Consider the following 14,006-nt stretch of genomic DNA (forward strand, 5'->3'; position numbering starts at 1 on the left):
TATATAAAAATATATTTTTGAAGCATATCATTTTTATTATATAAAAATAACTTGAATACTTTTAAACATGTAGAGTGGATGAAAAATATTAATGCCTAATGTCTGTATAGTCAATCATATTAACAATGAGGTAATGTCCAAAATGATCTTTAAAATTCTCAACATGCTTTAATTTGATTCCTAACTTTTTAAAATGATCAAATAAATCTCCCAAGTTGTAAAACGTTAATCTCTACTAATCTCTTTATCAACTAACGTCTAAAAAGTGCTGATGTAAACGGTCAACTATCAATTTTATGGACTGTTAAAACAAAAATAATATCATATAATATAAAAATATAACATTATATTAATAATTTCACTCTTAAATATATTTTTTAAAACATGAACTGAACCCGGGTCAAAAATCACAGCTAAAAAAAATAAACCCAAACTCAACAAAATAATGAAAATATATTTCTGGTCCAGGTTGAGTTTCAGACAAGGCTGAATCTTAAACAGCCCTACCTCCCTCTTCTCCCCGCCAACTTAAAGAATCCACATGCTGAGCAATATATGAACGGACTTGATTGATGTATAACAATCTTATAGTTGAATAACACTAACAGGTCTAGTTTGTCAAGTGAGGTTGCAGAGTTACACCGTCATTTAAGCATAATAATAGCATTGCAAATAAGAAACGTCATACAATCGTCATGTCAAACACAACGAGGACAGGGTGGGTAGGCAACACGAGTACATGAACATCTATATGCTGTTAGCGTTGTGATATAAACAAAATAACCTCAACCCTCCCAAATGATTTAGAAAAGTAAGAAAGCAAACAAAAAAGGAATCAAGTACTAAGACGGCTAATCTAAGAACAAGAAGATGCTACTTTCAATATGAGCGCATTTACAATTTAGAGCCCCTCAAAAACACCTCGCAAGTAAAACCAATCTTGGACAGCTCTCGGGCACCAACTCGGACTTCGCTAGTCCTCATTTCCATGGAGGAATGTTGTATTGTATTGTATTGTATTCTTTGCATTAACATGTCATCCACAATCCGATTCGCCCGAATTTTGCGGCATTGGCTATGGCTTAACGTTGAATATTGTAGCATTTTTGTTTCAAAGAGGATGGTAAGGCACATAGCCTAATAAACCGGTCACGTTAGTCACAACATCGCTGCACCTCGTCAAGAGGCTAATCATCTGCTGCGATATATCAACTGTTGTAGCAGGTGCCGGTGCGGTGTTGTTTATAAAATTGGAAGTATTTCTGGGGTCCTTTGCCAATTCAGAATTATTCAAATTATGTTGGGGGGTTTTCATAAACTGAGTAGTAGCAGGGGGAGTGGGCAATAGAGGTGGTTGAGACGAGACCTTTTTACTATTAAAATCCATGGTTGGTCCAGCACCATCAGCAAAACTAGCATTGTTGATGTTGTTTCTATTACTTGTCACTAATTGCTCTCCCCTACTACTTTCCTCCCCACCTAACATGAATTTTACACGTGGGTTTCCTTTACTACTACCTCCATTACCGGATACCTGCCCTGACTCCTCTCCAGTTGGTTTCTTCAGGCAGGACTTGAGCTGGATTACTGGCTGTGGAAGAGGTTGCTGCTGTCCCTGAGATGATATTGATGCTGGACGATGAACCACTGATGGATCCTTGACCCGAGGTATTTCATCGGCACCATCATCTGCCCTAGCTTTTGCAGCTTCAGAGACTTCGGGAGCAGAATCCCCATATTCCCGGAGAAAGCACCTCACACCCACATTTCCAAATAACGACTGGTTTGCCACAGAATATTTATAGGCAGCTTGAGCATCAGCCTTATGCAGAAATACAACACGGCATGTTGAGGACTTCCAAAATACACGGAAACCTGATTGATCCATTGGGCCAAAGCGGGCAAACCTTGCCTTCAACTCTGCAACAGACGGAAGAGATGTTTGTGGAGGAAACTTCATCACCAGTATGGTGGGCTCGACTGCCTTAGCAGCACGCTCCACTTTTCTGGCAAAATCTGATTTCGCTACCTTGGCTGGAGCCTGGGGTATGGATTCTTTTACTTCTCGTCGGGTTTCAGAAGTTTTCTGACTGGCCACTCCCTTCTCTGCAGCTAGTGTCTTTAAATGCTTGATTTTCTTCAACCTCTTTGCAGCAATTTCCTCCTGACGATCAGAGGGGCCCCTTTTCCGCCCAGATTTTGTAGGATCATCAGACCGAACAATTTGTTTTACAGGTTTTACAGGTGGTGAGGCTCTGACATGATCGTCAGGGCTGACAGATGCCCCAGCACTCAAAGGAGACTTAGAAGCACGAGCTTCAGGCGCTTCATTCTCTGCTGGTGGTGATAAAATCAAGCTTTTTTGGTAAACAAGAGACCTGAACCGCAAAAAGAACTGTCGAACAGCCGCAGGGATCTTTCTTTCGGCACCGTGAAAAGGATCCAAAGCAAGAGCTTGCAGATCACCCAAAAGTTGTGGCAATTCGAAACTAACATCTCCTGTGGTATCTATGGGGGGCAAATTGTTGGTACTATCACCTATCTGCATCTGTTCCTGAAAATCCTCTCTCTTAGTCACGATTGGGACAGATTTTCCAGAAGTAGAATGCTTCTCCAAGTATCCTGACGTAGGTTTTAAGTTGACATCCTTTTTCTTTTTCTTCTTTTTCTCCCCAATAGCAGAAGTCTTCAAGTCATCAGCAGGTCGCTTATGACCTTTCAGCTTCTTTGCTTTACCAACTTCGAGATGCTTTGCTCCAGCTGTCAAACTCACATTATTTTCACTTTTAACTTGATGTGTACCATTTCCTCCATCAGCAAGAGTCGGAAGACCTTTCTCTTTTTGCTTATGATCTTCACTTTGTCCCAACAGTTCTACATTCCCATCATGTTTGACCTCAACAGGAATTTGGCTCCCCAGATGACAATTCTGAGATTTTTCATCAACTGTGCTTGGCAATACCATGTCTCCCGACCTACCCATGCTTTTACTCGAAATATTTTCTTGTTCAAAGTTGTGTGCCACTCCTTCAGAAGATCCCTTCATCTTGTCAAGATGAGACTTTGGATCTGATGAAATGACTTGGGATGCAAGAGAAACCCCATCTGTTTGGGCCTGACTTATCACAGCTTCTTTGGCATCTGAAGTTACAATTGCACCATCATGGCTAAACAATCCTGTGCCTTCTCGCTTCTCTAAATTATGAGGCACTGGAGGCAAAGCTGGAGCCCTTTTCTGCAACACATAACGACTGGCTACATCAGGTGTTTCTTCAGTGTATGCCAACTGCGGAGAGTTACTTGAATCATCCCGCCGCTTAAAAAGGTACCTATCCTTTTTAGAAGTGTCCTTAACTTTTACAGATTTGCCAGTGGTCTTCCCACCACCCAGAGCTTCTGCTATCACCATTGGACCACTTAAAGGAGCTGCAGAACAGAACAAAAAGCCATAAATAAAAGAAGACATCGTACCACTCACATATGAGATGGATACAAACTTGATAGGCAAAACCAGTATGATATTTTATGCATTGACATGTATATAATATGAAGGAGATAAATTACAATAACCAATCATGTAAATATAAATTGAAGTCAAATTAAAAAACCTGCAAAATGCAATCATCCACATTACCATGATGTTAGGTAGAAAAATAGGAAGATGTAACTTTTGCAAGGATGCCAAAAATTTTTAATCATATTACGAATATTCTCTGATCCCAAGACAGTTGCATCAAAGTGATAAGGGACAACAAAGGCAACCAAATACGATCAACAGTTTGGATCAGGTGACACCATTAAACTATATAAAAACCATATTAAATAAAACCTTGTAGAGTCACTGAGTGAGGTATAGCATAATAGTCTCCAAGAGTCTCTTCTTCCTTCATCCCCTTTAGTTGGACTATATTCTATTCTCTCCATTTTCCCTTGGAAGTCTCACAAGGTCAAAATACCTCGCCTTTGTGAGAATTTTCATCATCCTTTTATGTCATCTAGAGGAGCTACCAACTGTCCCAAATGCATTCTTCATAAATCTCTGCCTTGGGCATTCACTCATCCACCTCAATTTTCTTCCTAACTTTATCATCCCTATAATGGGGTGTATCAAGTACCATAAATGGTCATATGATCTATATTTTACGATTATACAACTAAATAGATCTATAAAAATATTAAAATTAAAAAATTAAATTCTCATCTTTTATAGTTTCTCGTACTTATCCAACAAACACAACAACTACTGAGCATACATATCATAATAACTCAAAACGTTTATCATAGTTAACCTTTGGCCTCTACTCCCAATTGCGAAAATTCAACCAAACGAAAACTTAATAGTTAATACACAATTTAAGGAACTCAATAATGCACAAACACTCATGGCTTCAATTCAGAGTCTAGTTCAAATCTATTATATAAGGAGAAGGACGATGACCCCAGATTTCTACCTCTGAACCACACTACTTCTATAGTCTATAGACATAGATCCACAAGGAAATTCCCGTCAATTTCATGTCAATAGTGAGCACAAGTTATATCTGAAGCTAATTAAAATCTTAGATACATCCTGTGAAATAACACTTGCTCATTGTCCAAGAAAATCTTCACATATGCAATTTTTCACAAGCACAAACATGTAAGTTCCATAACTATAAGAAATAAACATGATTAAATCAGTAAGACATATACCTCTAGGAGGCTGCCTCCCGGACTGATCAGTTTTATTACTCTGAGAATGAGAAGGGCGCAATGGCTGCACTCCAAAAGCCTGAGCATAAGTCTCATCATATTGTTCAAACACTGCCTTCCGATAAGCAAAAACCGTAGCCTTGTTCTTAGAGAAGCCAATGCTCTCTTGCTCACCATCACAAGGAGCCAGGGCCAACTGCTTCACGAAAGCCAGAGTGTCGCTAGGCTTGAAACTATTCCTTGCCTTCCTTATCTGACTAGTGGAATACAACCCTCCTGGCTCATAATCAGGCACGTCAACAGAAAAGTACCCTTGAACATTCGTGGGGAGAAAATTATTAGTGTTCCTACACCTACAAGCCAAACCAAGAGCACGTCTTCTACTGGCTTCATCGACGGCCTCTTCCACAGCCTTAATGAATGTTCTAGAATATGTCTGCTGCGATTTCTCTGCGAAATTTTCATCAAATGGGATAAGTTCGGCGGGTTCAAACCACCCATAACTGCTATCCCCGAAGAAAGCCACTAGCACATGGCCTTCCCTCTTGGTTCGACGAACTGTGGGGGATGCAAATGCTTCATTGAATATGTGCCCAGGCCACCATGGGTGAGATTTCACCTTTCCCCAAACCATGTCACCAACTTCAAAACCAAACCCTAAATCCCTGGAGGCTCCACCTCTTGCTCTGCCATTTCCCTCGGCAGCTACGAACTCATCGAATTCCGATAGAAGAGACTTGCTATCTGAACCAGGAAACTTTGCGTCTGATTCAGGCTGAACATGACGATTATGCCTATCTATTTGACCGGGAAACGATGCATTTTCGTCACCAATTTTATGGTTTCGATCATCAAATCGAACAACGGTTGATGCGTCACCTGCGCGTACGCCATCTTCCTCCGAAGAAACCCTAACCCTAATATCTTCGGTCGAACCAGCCGCTACTTCCTCAGATTTGGCATTCTGCGAAACCCTATCATCGAGCTCAGTCACCGCCTGAGCTCCCGAGGCGAGCTCCGACAGAGCACCGTTAGCTCCCTCGGCGGTGGAACACTTGTCATCGGGTTTCCCGTCGCGGGGCTCCGTAACAGCAGGATTCTCTTCCTTGGAATCAGGTGCGTGAAATTCGGAACCGTCGCTCATGACTGGTATTGTCGAAGGAAAATAGACGATTCTGGAGATACCGTAGGAGCACAAGGATATTTAAGGGTTCTTCCACTCGATACCCAGTAAGTGTTCCATTTCTACAGCCTCATTGGGAAAGGCGCGAGCTTGTTGATTGTCATAAAACCCTAAAGGGACACTGCGGGGGAGAGAGAGAGAGAGAGAGAGAGAGAGAGAGTGCGAGAGAGGATATGCGATTGGACTGCGACAAACGCCGGGATCGTGATTTGCGTTTTCTTTTTTAAAAAAAATCTTATTATCTACTTTGGAGACTTAAAAAAGGTTGAAAATGTATATATTATGAGAACGTGGACGCTTCCGGATTACAGTTTTTTTATTTTTTCATCTTGGACGGTTGTAATTAACGTGGGGCATTACATGTCTTTCTTATGTTGAAGCCACGTCACGTTATCATTTCGAAGTCGTAATCGGACATACCCTTTCTCTTATCAAAGGATCCATTCCCAACCAGGATTAATTAAAAAAAATGAGAATCCATTCCCATCAATCCATAATCCACACTTTAGTTTAATGCAACCAAGATATATATAAATCAGCTCCATGGTAAACATAAAGGGGGTTTTATTCTTATTATTGTTGTGATTGTGGTTATAATCAATTAAAGCACTATTTTTACAATTGGAATCTTGTTTATACTTCGAGTTATTTTAAAATTTTGTTATTATCTTCGTCGTAGATCCTCTTTCACAACCTAATTATCTGCAAAATTTGCATATTGCAATCGTATTTCAGTATTTCTTCAAAATCCTAGAAAGTGGCTTTAAAATTTCAGAGGAGAAATAGATACTGAAAACACTGATTATAGAGAAATTGATTACATTCCGATCACACACAGAGAACTACTATAGCGTACAGCTCTTGCAAAAGAAAAGAATTTCTATACTTTCATTACATAATGCAATTAACTTTAAATACAATCTTCGGCAAAAATGGCGACAAAAGATAACATTCAATCTACCAAAACTATCAACCAATACTATCATGATGATAGTATTGGTAAACATAAGCTAAAAGCTATTTACATCACACTAGAAAGGAACTGAAATGATACAAAAATATGAAAATTAAATTGGCTAAACGAAACCAAAACATAAATTTTTCTATTCAGTTGAGATAAATGGTACGCCTCCTGTCTGATAATATAGGTCATTTTTTATCCAACAACATAAGTCGTTGGATTAGTTTAAAGATGTGTTTTTTCAACTTATGCCTCTATTTATTAACTCAATTTGTCTTAAATAATATAGAATATGTGCATTAAGCATTTAATTCAGGGTGAGAAAGAAAAATTCCATGGTTAATTTAGCTAAATATTTTCAACTTTTTTTTTTTTTGGTGTTTTCTTAACATGGGTGTTCTGTCAAAACTTTGACCTATATTTTTTGGATAGAGGGAGTATTAAAGTTTAGACATCATCTTCTCTCTGGTTAGGTGGAGGTGCAAGCCAACCCCACACACCTGAGCCCTGTCTCTTCTTTGCGTTCAGGGCAGCTTGTTCCGATGCGGCTTTCTGCCGCTGTAGGAGTTCGAGCTCTCTCTGTAAGGTTCCAATGGTTTGGAGCTTCTGACTTAATTCTGCAACCTCCACCTGCAATATCAAACAAATAATCTTCCTAGATTACAAGGGGGACAAAAATCAACTTTGTTATTCTGAAGGAGACAAATGGCACATTCTATAAGAGCCTCAAATAGATGGAAGGTGCTGGTAGACATGGTTCATGCCATTCCAACACCTAATTGGTCATGTAGCTAAAATATCATTTCATTTGTGTCATTAAGCAATTATACAGCCACTTGAAAGCAAGTATTGAAAAGAACTTTAAAAGAAAAAATTTGAAAATCTGATTCTTATTACATGGATGAATTGTTATTGTTCATTTCTTACTCTATGGATAGCTTCATGATCAGATGAATGATGCTGATGGCCTATGTGTAACCTGTATTTTTACTTCAATCCTCGATGGAAAACTAGATCTAACATATAATCTCAGAAAAACTGAAAGCTAGAAAGGAGATCTCTAATTCATACCTCAAGTTTGAAACACCTAGACTGCTCAGCAGCAAGTTGACCACGTACTGATTGGAGCTCCTATATTATTATTGCAGAAAGTGAGAGGATCATTAAGAGACTATGCAATTCATCATGAAGAATACAAAGCATTCAAGTTATGTATATAGACCTAATTGTATTCTACTGAAATCCCAACAAACTACCCAAGTAATCCAAAAGAGTGAGAGGCAAAAGAAAGCAGTTTACACACCTGACTTGAAGCTCTGTAACCAAACAGAGCAATGTAATAGTTTACACACCTGACTAATTCCAAAATTTAGTAGAGACATCAACTATAAAACATATACCGTGTATAGCTCAGAGTTACGAGTCTCTGCATCTGCCAACTCTTGCTTTAGCTGAAGAGCATTTAGTCTCTCTTTGCTTAGTGATTGTTCCAACTCATGTTTCTCGGTCTTTAGGACCGATATAAGATCACCTTTGGGTTTCTGTATGACACCCAAAATAAGAAGTTTGAAGCCAGTGACTGACATGAATTAAAATGAAATGGAAACTAATACAAGATAAAATTTATGCATGGGACTTAAAACGATTTGTTGCAGGTATAGTTAGGGGAGTGATAAGTTGCAAGTACTAGGAAGATGATAAGTGTTCAATCCTCTTTTTCTTTTTTTTTCTTTTTTCTTGTTGGGGGTGGGAGATTTGTGTTCTATCAAAAGCGGTTGAAAATTACATTTAGTGTTTCAATGGCAGAAGAGAACATAAAGTGAAAGAGAAGAAAATGCCGTTTCCATATCCAGGTCACTGAGCCAATTCATGGAACCAATAAATAGATCTCTTGCTAAATGTTAACTAAAGCACTATGAACTGATATTTTTTCTAAAATAAATAAGTATCCACCTAGTTCATAAATAATTTCAGACACAATTGCAGGGACAAGAGCCTTTCTAAAATCATACAGAAGTGTACATGCTATGTAATAATACTTACTGCTGGATCATGATTATCCATGACAATTTCCCTAATTTTCCCTTCTTGGCTAGCTTCCAATTCAGATTCGACTTCTGGGGCAGTCTTTGTGGCATTTTGGGTAGCAGAAACACTCTCTGGAATGGAATTTTTAATTATTTTGCGTTGCAAGGTTGACTTGCGGCTTGGTTTAAGAACATAGACCTGTATGCAGAAACCCCAATCAAATGAGGGAGAAAGATAAAACAAAGGCAAACGAAGAACAAATGGCAATCGTTCTCTTTACTTCATTGTTGTAGTGTCCATTATATCCTCCAAAAGACACTAGGACATCTTCACCATTGTAGGAGGTTACAATCAAACTTAAGCCCTGCATTGAAAAATGTCAACTGCATTAAGCAAATGGCATAGGTTTCAAGCTAGGTTTCATGGCACATGCAACCTTTTTAAAATATATAGATAAAGTGTACCTCACTCGCAACTGGAATAGGCCTTTCAACAGAAGTTAACACTGACCAAGCCAGTGTAGACATATTCAACACAACTGTCTCTGAGACACCTGCAGCATGAGATGCAATATAACTTGAAATGGGATATATGGCAACAGCTAGACAGGATAAAACAATATCCTCAAGTTTAGAAAAACATTGCAACCCCATTTTCCTATTTATAGGTGACACAGGACGATGAGCATTGTGAAACTTTGAAGTTCAACAATATTTAAAACGAAAAGGGGGTGGGGAGAGTTTTCCAAAAGCACCTCTATCAACTTGAGCCTTGCACCATACTAAATCATTAACAGTACACAACTTATTTTTCTACAATTTTAGGAGAAAGAGATATTATCGAGTACACCGAAGCTTCTGACAATCAACAAAGGTTTCTGATTCGCATTTTGTTAAGGGGGGAAAAAAATACAACCAACTTCAGTTAGCAATAGTATCAGTATTAAAACCAAGATGGTTTGGTCTGACCTACCCTACAACATGGACATGTAAGCTCCAAGAGTTCAAATACTACTTACTCAAGATATCAAGAAATATTTTACATGTCATTAAGTCTTGGCTAGGTTTGCCATTAACTACATCAAGCATTTTATGCAGTAAACATTCATTCCACATTTGCATTCAAGTATCAAGGCAGTAAAAAAGGCATACCACTTTTAGTATCACCACCACCAACAATGAACCAATACTCCCCTATTGCCACACCAGCATGTCCAGCTCGTGGTGTTGGTATTGCACCCAGTTGTGTGGGTCGAGACCATTCCATCTGTAGAGTTTACGCAAACAATAAGATGGAGATGATTTTCTAGTTCACGTACAGCATAGCAGAAGAAGTGATGGCCTTACAGTTTGCAAGTCGAGAACATGTAAATCGTTGTAGCAAGTTGTATGTGAAGCCCCACCAAAGATAAGCAAGTATCGCTCAACATGTATAGCAGCAGTATGATCAGACCTTGGAGAAGGAGGTGTTCCACTGCCAATTACAACTAGTTAGCACCAAACATAAACACATTTCTTTTACATTTCCCCCTCTTGATATTGGTACCAAAAGAAAATTGCATTTTCATCACTGGAATTAGTAACATAAGACACCGACCACGTATCAAAACCAGATTATGGCTTTTATGAAACTTCAATATGCTTTTATGAAAAATTTTCTGTTTTCTAAAACCATTGAATAACCTCATCTAGGAAAACCTTATTTTTTGGGGGGCCATACAAAAGAAGAAATTATTATGCAGATTAAAAAGAAATACTTGGGACAGAATAATTAGTTACACCAAACAGAGGCCAAATTCCTGAAGAAAACAACATCAACCTCCCTTCCCCCAGAATCGCATCAATTTCATCCCATGTCATGGTCTCCAGGTCAAGAATATACAGATCATTTAAAAGAGTCCCCTTTGCATCTTGTCCACCAAAAATTACTAAGCTTGTTCCAACAAGGTTAGCTGATTGCCCTCCACGTGACACCTAGGAAACCAACATGATAAAAGGGCACTTAACAAGCCGTTATTGAATTTCTATAAAAATAGAGGGACATTCATTGCTAAAACTCACAAATTTATTTTTCTATTTTGTTAGAGTCTTAGAGAAATGCCGATGTGAAATGTCACATACTTCTAGTACAAGTTCTGAGATTTTACAAGGATTCTTAGGATAAAAACTATAAAAGAATAAGGGATACATACTGGAGCTTTGCCAGAAGTCTTCAAAGTTGACCAAGTTGAAGTTTGTATATCAAACATTTTCACTGTCGAAATAATAAATGTCAATATTAATAGTAATACAGATACTTGCAACCATGATATAAAAGGCAACAACAACAAAAAATAGAGAAGTAAGTAGGACAATATTCACAAAATAGCGGAGAACATCATAATGGACATACCAAATTAAATAAAGTATGTATGTGACACTGGCATGCTTTTAGTTTATTAAAATAAATAGAAACCATAAATTTATAAAGGATCCTTGTCTGGCTACTTAAATCCAAATGATACTTTCATCTATTTATGTTACGCTATGCACAGAAACAAAGTCAGCCGCAAGAATGACAGTGCATTAAAACATTAACACTGTAATTAATAGTATACCTTGGATAAATTCAGAAGGGTCCTTTGAATGCCCAGCAACCGAAAGAAGCTTGTTACCCCATGGAATCTGCAGTGAAAATGTATTACGTGACCAAAATCCAAAATATTCTACAAGCAGTTAACAGCAAATAAGTTGAACATAGCAGTTGATTATGCAGAGGTTTATGTTCAATACAAACCAAAGAATTGCCAGCACAGCGTGTTGAAATTGATGAAGACTCTACTTCAGCCTTAGCATTAATCTTTGACCAAGTCCAACTTCTCAAATCCAGAACCTGAATTTGTTTCCAAGGAGATGAAAGTGAACAACAAATGATATAGGCATATAGCCAACTTAAGCAGAGATTAACAAAGTTTAGTCATCAAATCACAACGTATAGAAAATAGTTAACCAAAAATGGTGGTTTCAATAACCTCAAGACATACTTTCACTTAAAAATGCATTACTTCATGCAGTGTATAATGCTTACGTGAAGGTCACCAAGGTGGCGGCCATTGTGGTTTCCACCATATATGTACAATTTATCTTGCACGACCGCTGCTCCATGCTAAACATATAAATACACTTGCTTTAGGGGAGAAACTAATAGAAAAGAAAATAATGAAACGAAAATAGAAACAAGTTAAAGAGAATGAACATTATAATTGTAACCTTTTGCAAGAGCATACCTCATATCGGGGCCTAGGACGCTGACCGGATATTTGTGGTGCGATCCATTGATCATAGACTCCAACCGGAACAATGCTCTCCATGACGACATCTTTATCTTGTGTTCCAACTTGATTTCCATTTTCAGTGGAAATAGTCTTTGTCTCTGGATAAGAATTTCCATTCTCTCTTACGAGTTCAATTTTGGAATCGTGCTGTTATACGAGTAAGACAAGATTGGAAAGCACAAAAGAAAAATTAAAAGAAAAGAAGTTACAATGTTGATAACAGCAAAATATGCAGAAGAATATAAAGGAAAATGCTCTTATTACAATTTGGCAGACATAACTTCAAGTCGACATGTCTCCTAGACTAAATTTATTCAAACAATTTAGTCCTAAATTCTAAATTCCATATCCTTAAATTTATACCTAGATTAAAATGAGAGCACTAAAATATCTGAGTTGCATAATTGCATGTGTGCCTTGTAGGTGACAGGTAGTAAAACAACAATGTCATATAATAACATAAATTATCTCAAATTCTATTCATCAAACAAAATATTTCTTACTCATTTGACCATGAAAACAGGCCAAATTTTGACTGCACAATAACAAAGTAGCTTTTAAGTTTTTATTTTCATTGTTTTTTCAATGACAAACTTATTCTAAATTTACCTGAATATAACAGAATAACATGACAAATTAACAATTAAAGTTTATTGCAGGCAATGGTGTAAGCAGAGATGAAAGTTATTTCTGTCAAAAATGATAAAAAATGGCTCACATTCATTTGCACATCTATAACAGGTTCTACAACAGAGCTTGATGCTCTTGAATACCAACCAGGATCTTCTTCCTACACAATAGGAAAAAATAACAGCAAAAGTAATCAGGTAACATTCTGCATTTTACCATTAATCATTGGCTAAATAAAATTATTTCATTAACCTCCAATATTTTCACAAAAAGACGCATGGCTTCTGTGGAAGACATGTTTCCAAGCTGGTTCCAACTGCATCAATAATTACTTCCCTTAACAACATTCTCCACAATTTTATCAAGAAAAATAAAAGTAATGCATGAAGCAAGTATAACATCAACCTAAGCACTACTAACTTAAAGAACACAACACTCCAAAGAAAATACGAATGGATAAGCACAGTAAATTCAGATTCGCACATAAAGAATATATAGAATACAAGTTTCACGGAGAGAGTTTATCAACACAATAGCATACAGAGCATAGATATTAGCAGACAAACCTTGCCCATTTGCTATGCTCCACAATTTTCCAGGTACTGGGTTCTGGGATGTTACATGGTCCTACAGTAGCCTGACATAACAAATTAAGCATGGATCCATTGAATTAAGCAACAAATTAATGAAACCTTTTTTTCCCACAGAAATATCGACAAAATGGGCCTAAAAATTAATTCGAAAGCTACAATAATAGGAGAGGAGTCACTAATAATCTAAAATTTCATTGTGGCAAATTGGCAATCCTTTTTGTTCCAATTATGAATCTCTTGGTTTCGTAAAGTATTAGCATCACAGACATAAGCAAATTAACAATAACAACCAAGGTCAGTTAAAAGAATCCGAAAATGCAATTCTGCTTGAATCAAAAGTCGAAAAAACTCTGAGAAGCTTTATAGATTATAGATTATATATATATAAAGCGAATCTGTCATCAACCACAATAAAAACACTATCGAATCTTTATAACAGGAAAAATAAATCTAATTGATTCGGCAGGAGGAAAGAAAATCAGCAAGGACAATGTGGATCGAAGCACAATGAAGCAAAGTAGGAACGAATCAAAGAACTAAAAAGCATATCTATGGGAGAAAAGGGGAAATTGAACCTGGTTATACAAGCTGTAGAGGAGAAGAAGG

The 14,006-nt window shown here is 37.5% G+C and overlaps 2 protein-coding genes across 3 annotated transcripts; both read right to left on the bottom strand.

The window, feature by feature from the left end:
- Window positions 648–6,136, bottom strand: LOC107645905. The gene is made up of 2 exons (XM_016350052.2): window positions 4,693–6,136; window positions 648–3,426 (listed from the first exon to the last, which is right to left on the bottom strand). The coding sequence occupies exons 1-2, from the start codon at window positions 5,834–5,836 to the stop codon at window positions 1,112–1,114; spliced, it is 3,459 nt and encodes a 1,152-aa protein (XP_016205538.1). The 5' UTR covers window positions 5,837–6,136; the 3' UTR covers window positions 648–1,111.
- Window positions 6,740–13,997, bottom strand: LOC107645904 (acyl-CoA-binding domain-containing protein 4). 2 transcript variants are annotated; one of them, XM_016350050.2, is made up of 18 exons: window positions 13,976–13,997; window positions 13,374–13,444; window positions 13,060–13,123; window positions 12,896–12,967; window positions 12,130–12,324; window positions 11,931–12,008; window positions 11,640–11,735; window positions 11,461–11,527; window positions 11,056–11,117; window positions 10,697–10,837; window positions 10,211–10,336; window positions 10,016–10,130; window positions 9,329–9,417; window positions 9,145–9,228; window positions 8,880–9,062; window positions 8,237–8,377; window positions 7,908–7,967; window positions 6,740–7,466 (listed from the first exon to the last, which is right to left on the bottom strand). In XM_016350050.2, the coding sequence occupies exons 3-18, from the start codon at window positions 13,102–13,104 to the stop codon at window positions 7,284–7,286; spliced, it is 1,737 nt and encodes a 578-aa protein (XP_016205536.1). In that variant the 5' UTR covers window positions 13,105–13,123; window positions 13,374–13,444; window positions 13,976–13,997; the 3' UTR covers window positions 6,740–7,283. The 2 variants fall into 2 exon arrangements, with proteins under 2 accessions (XP_016205536.1, XP_016205537.1); XM_016350051.2 differs by lacking the exon at window positions 13,374–13,444 and having other exon boundaries at window positions 10,211–10,340; window positions 10,701–10,837.

This window comes from Arachis ipaensis, chromosome B06, assembly GCF_000816755.2.
Source record: "Arachis ipaensis cultivar K30076 chromosome B06, Araip1.1, whole genome shotgun sequence".
Lineage (NCBI taxonomy): Eukaryota > Viridiplantae > Streptophyta > Magnoliopsida > Fabales > Fabaceae > Arachis > Arachis ipaensis.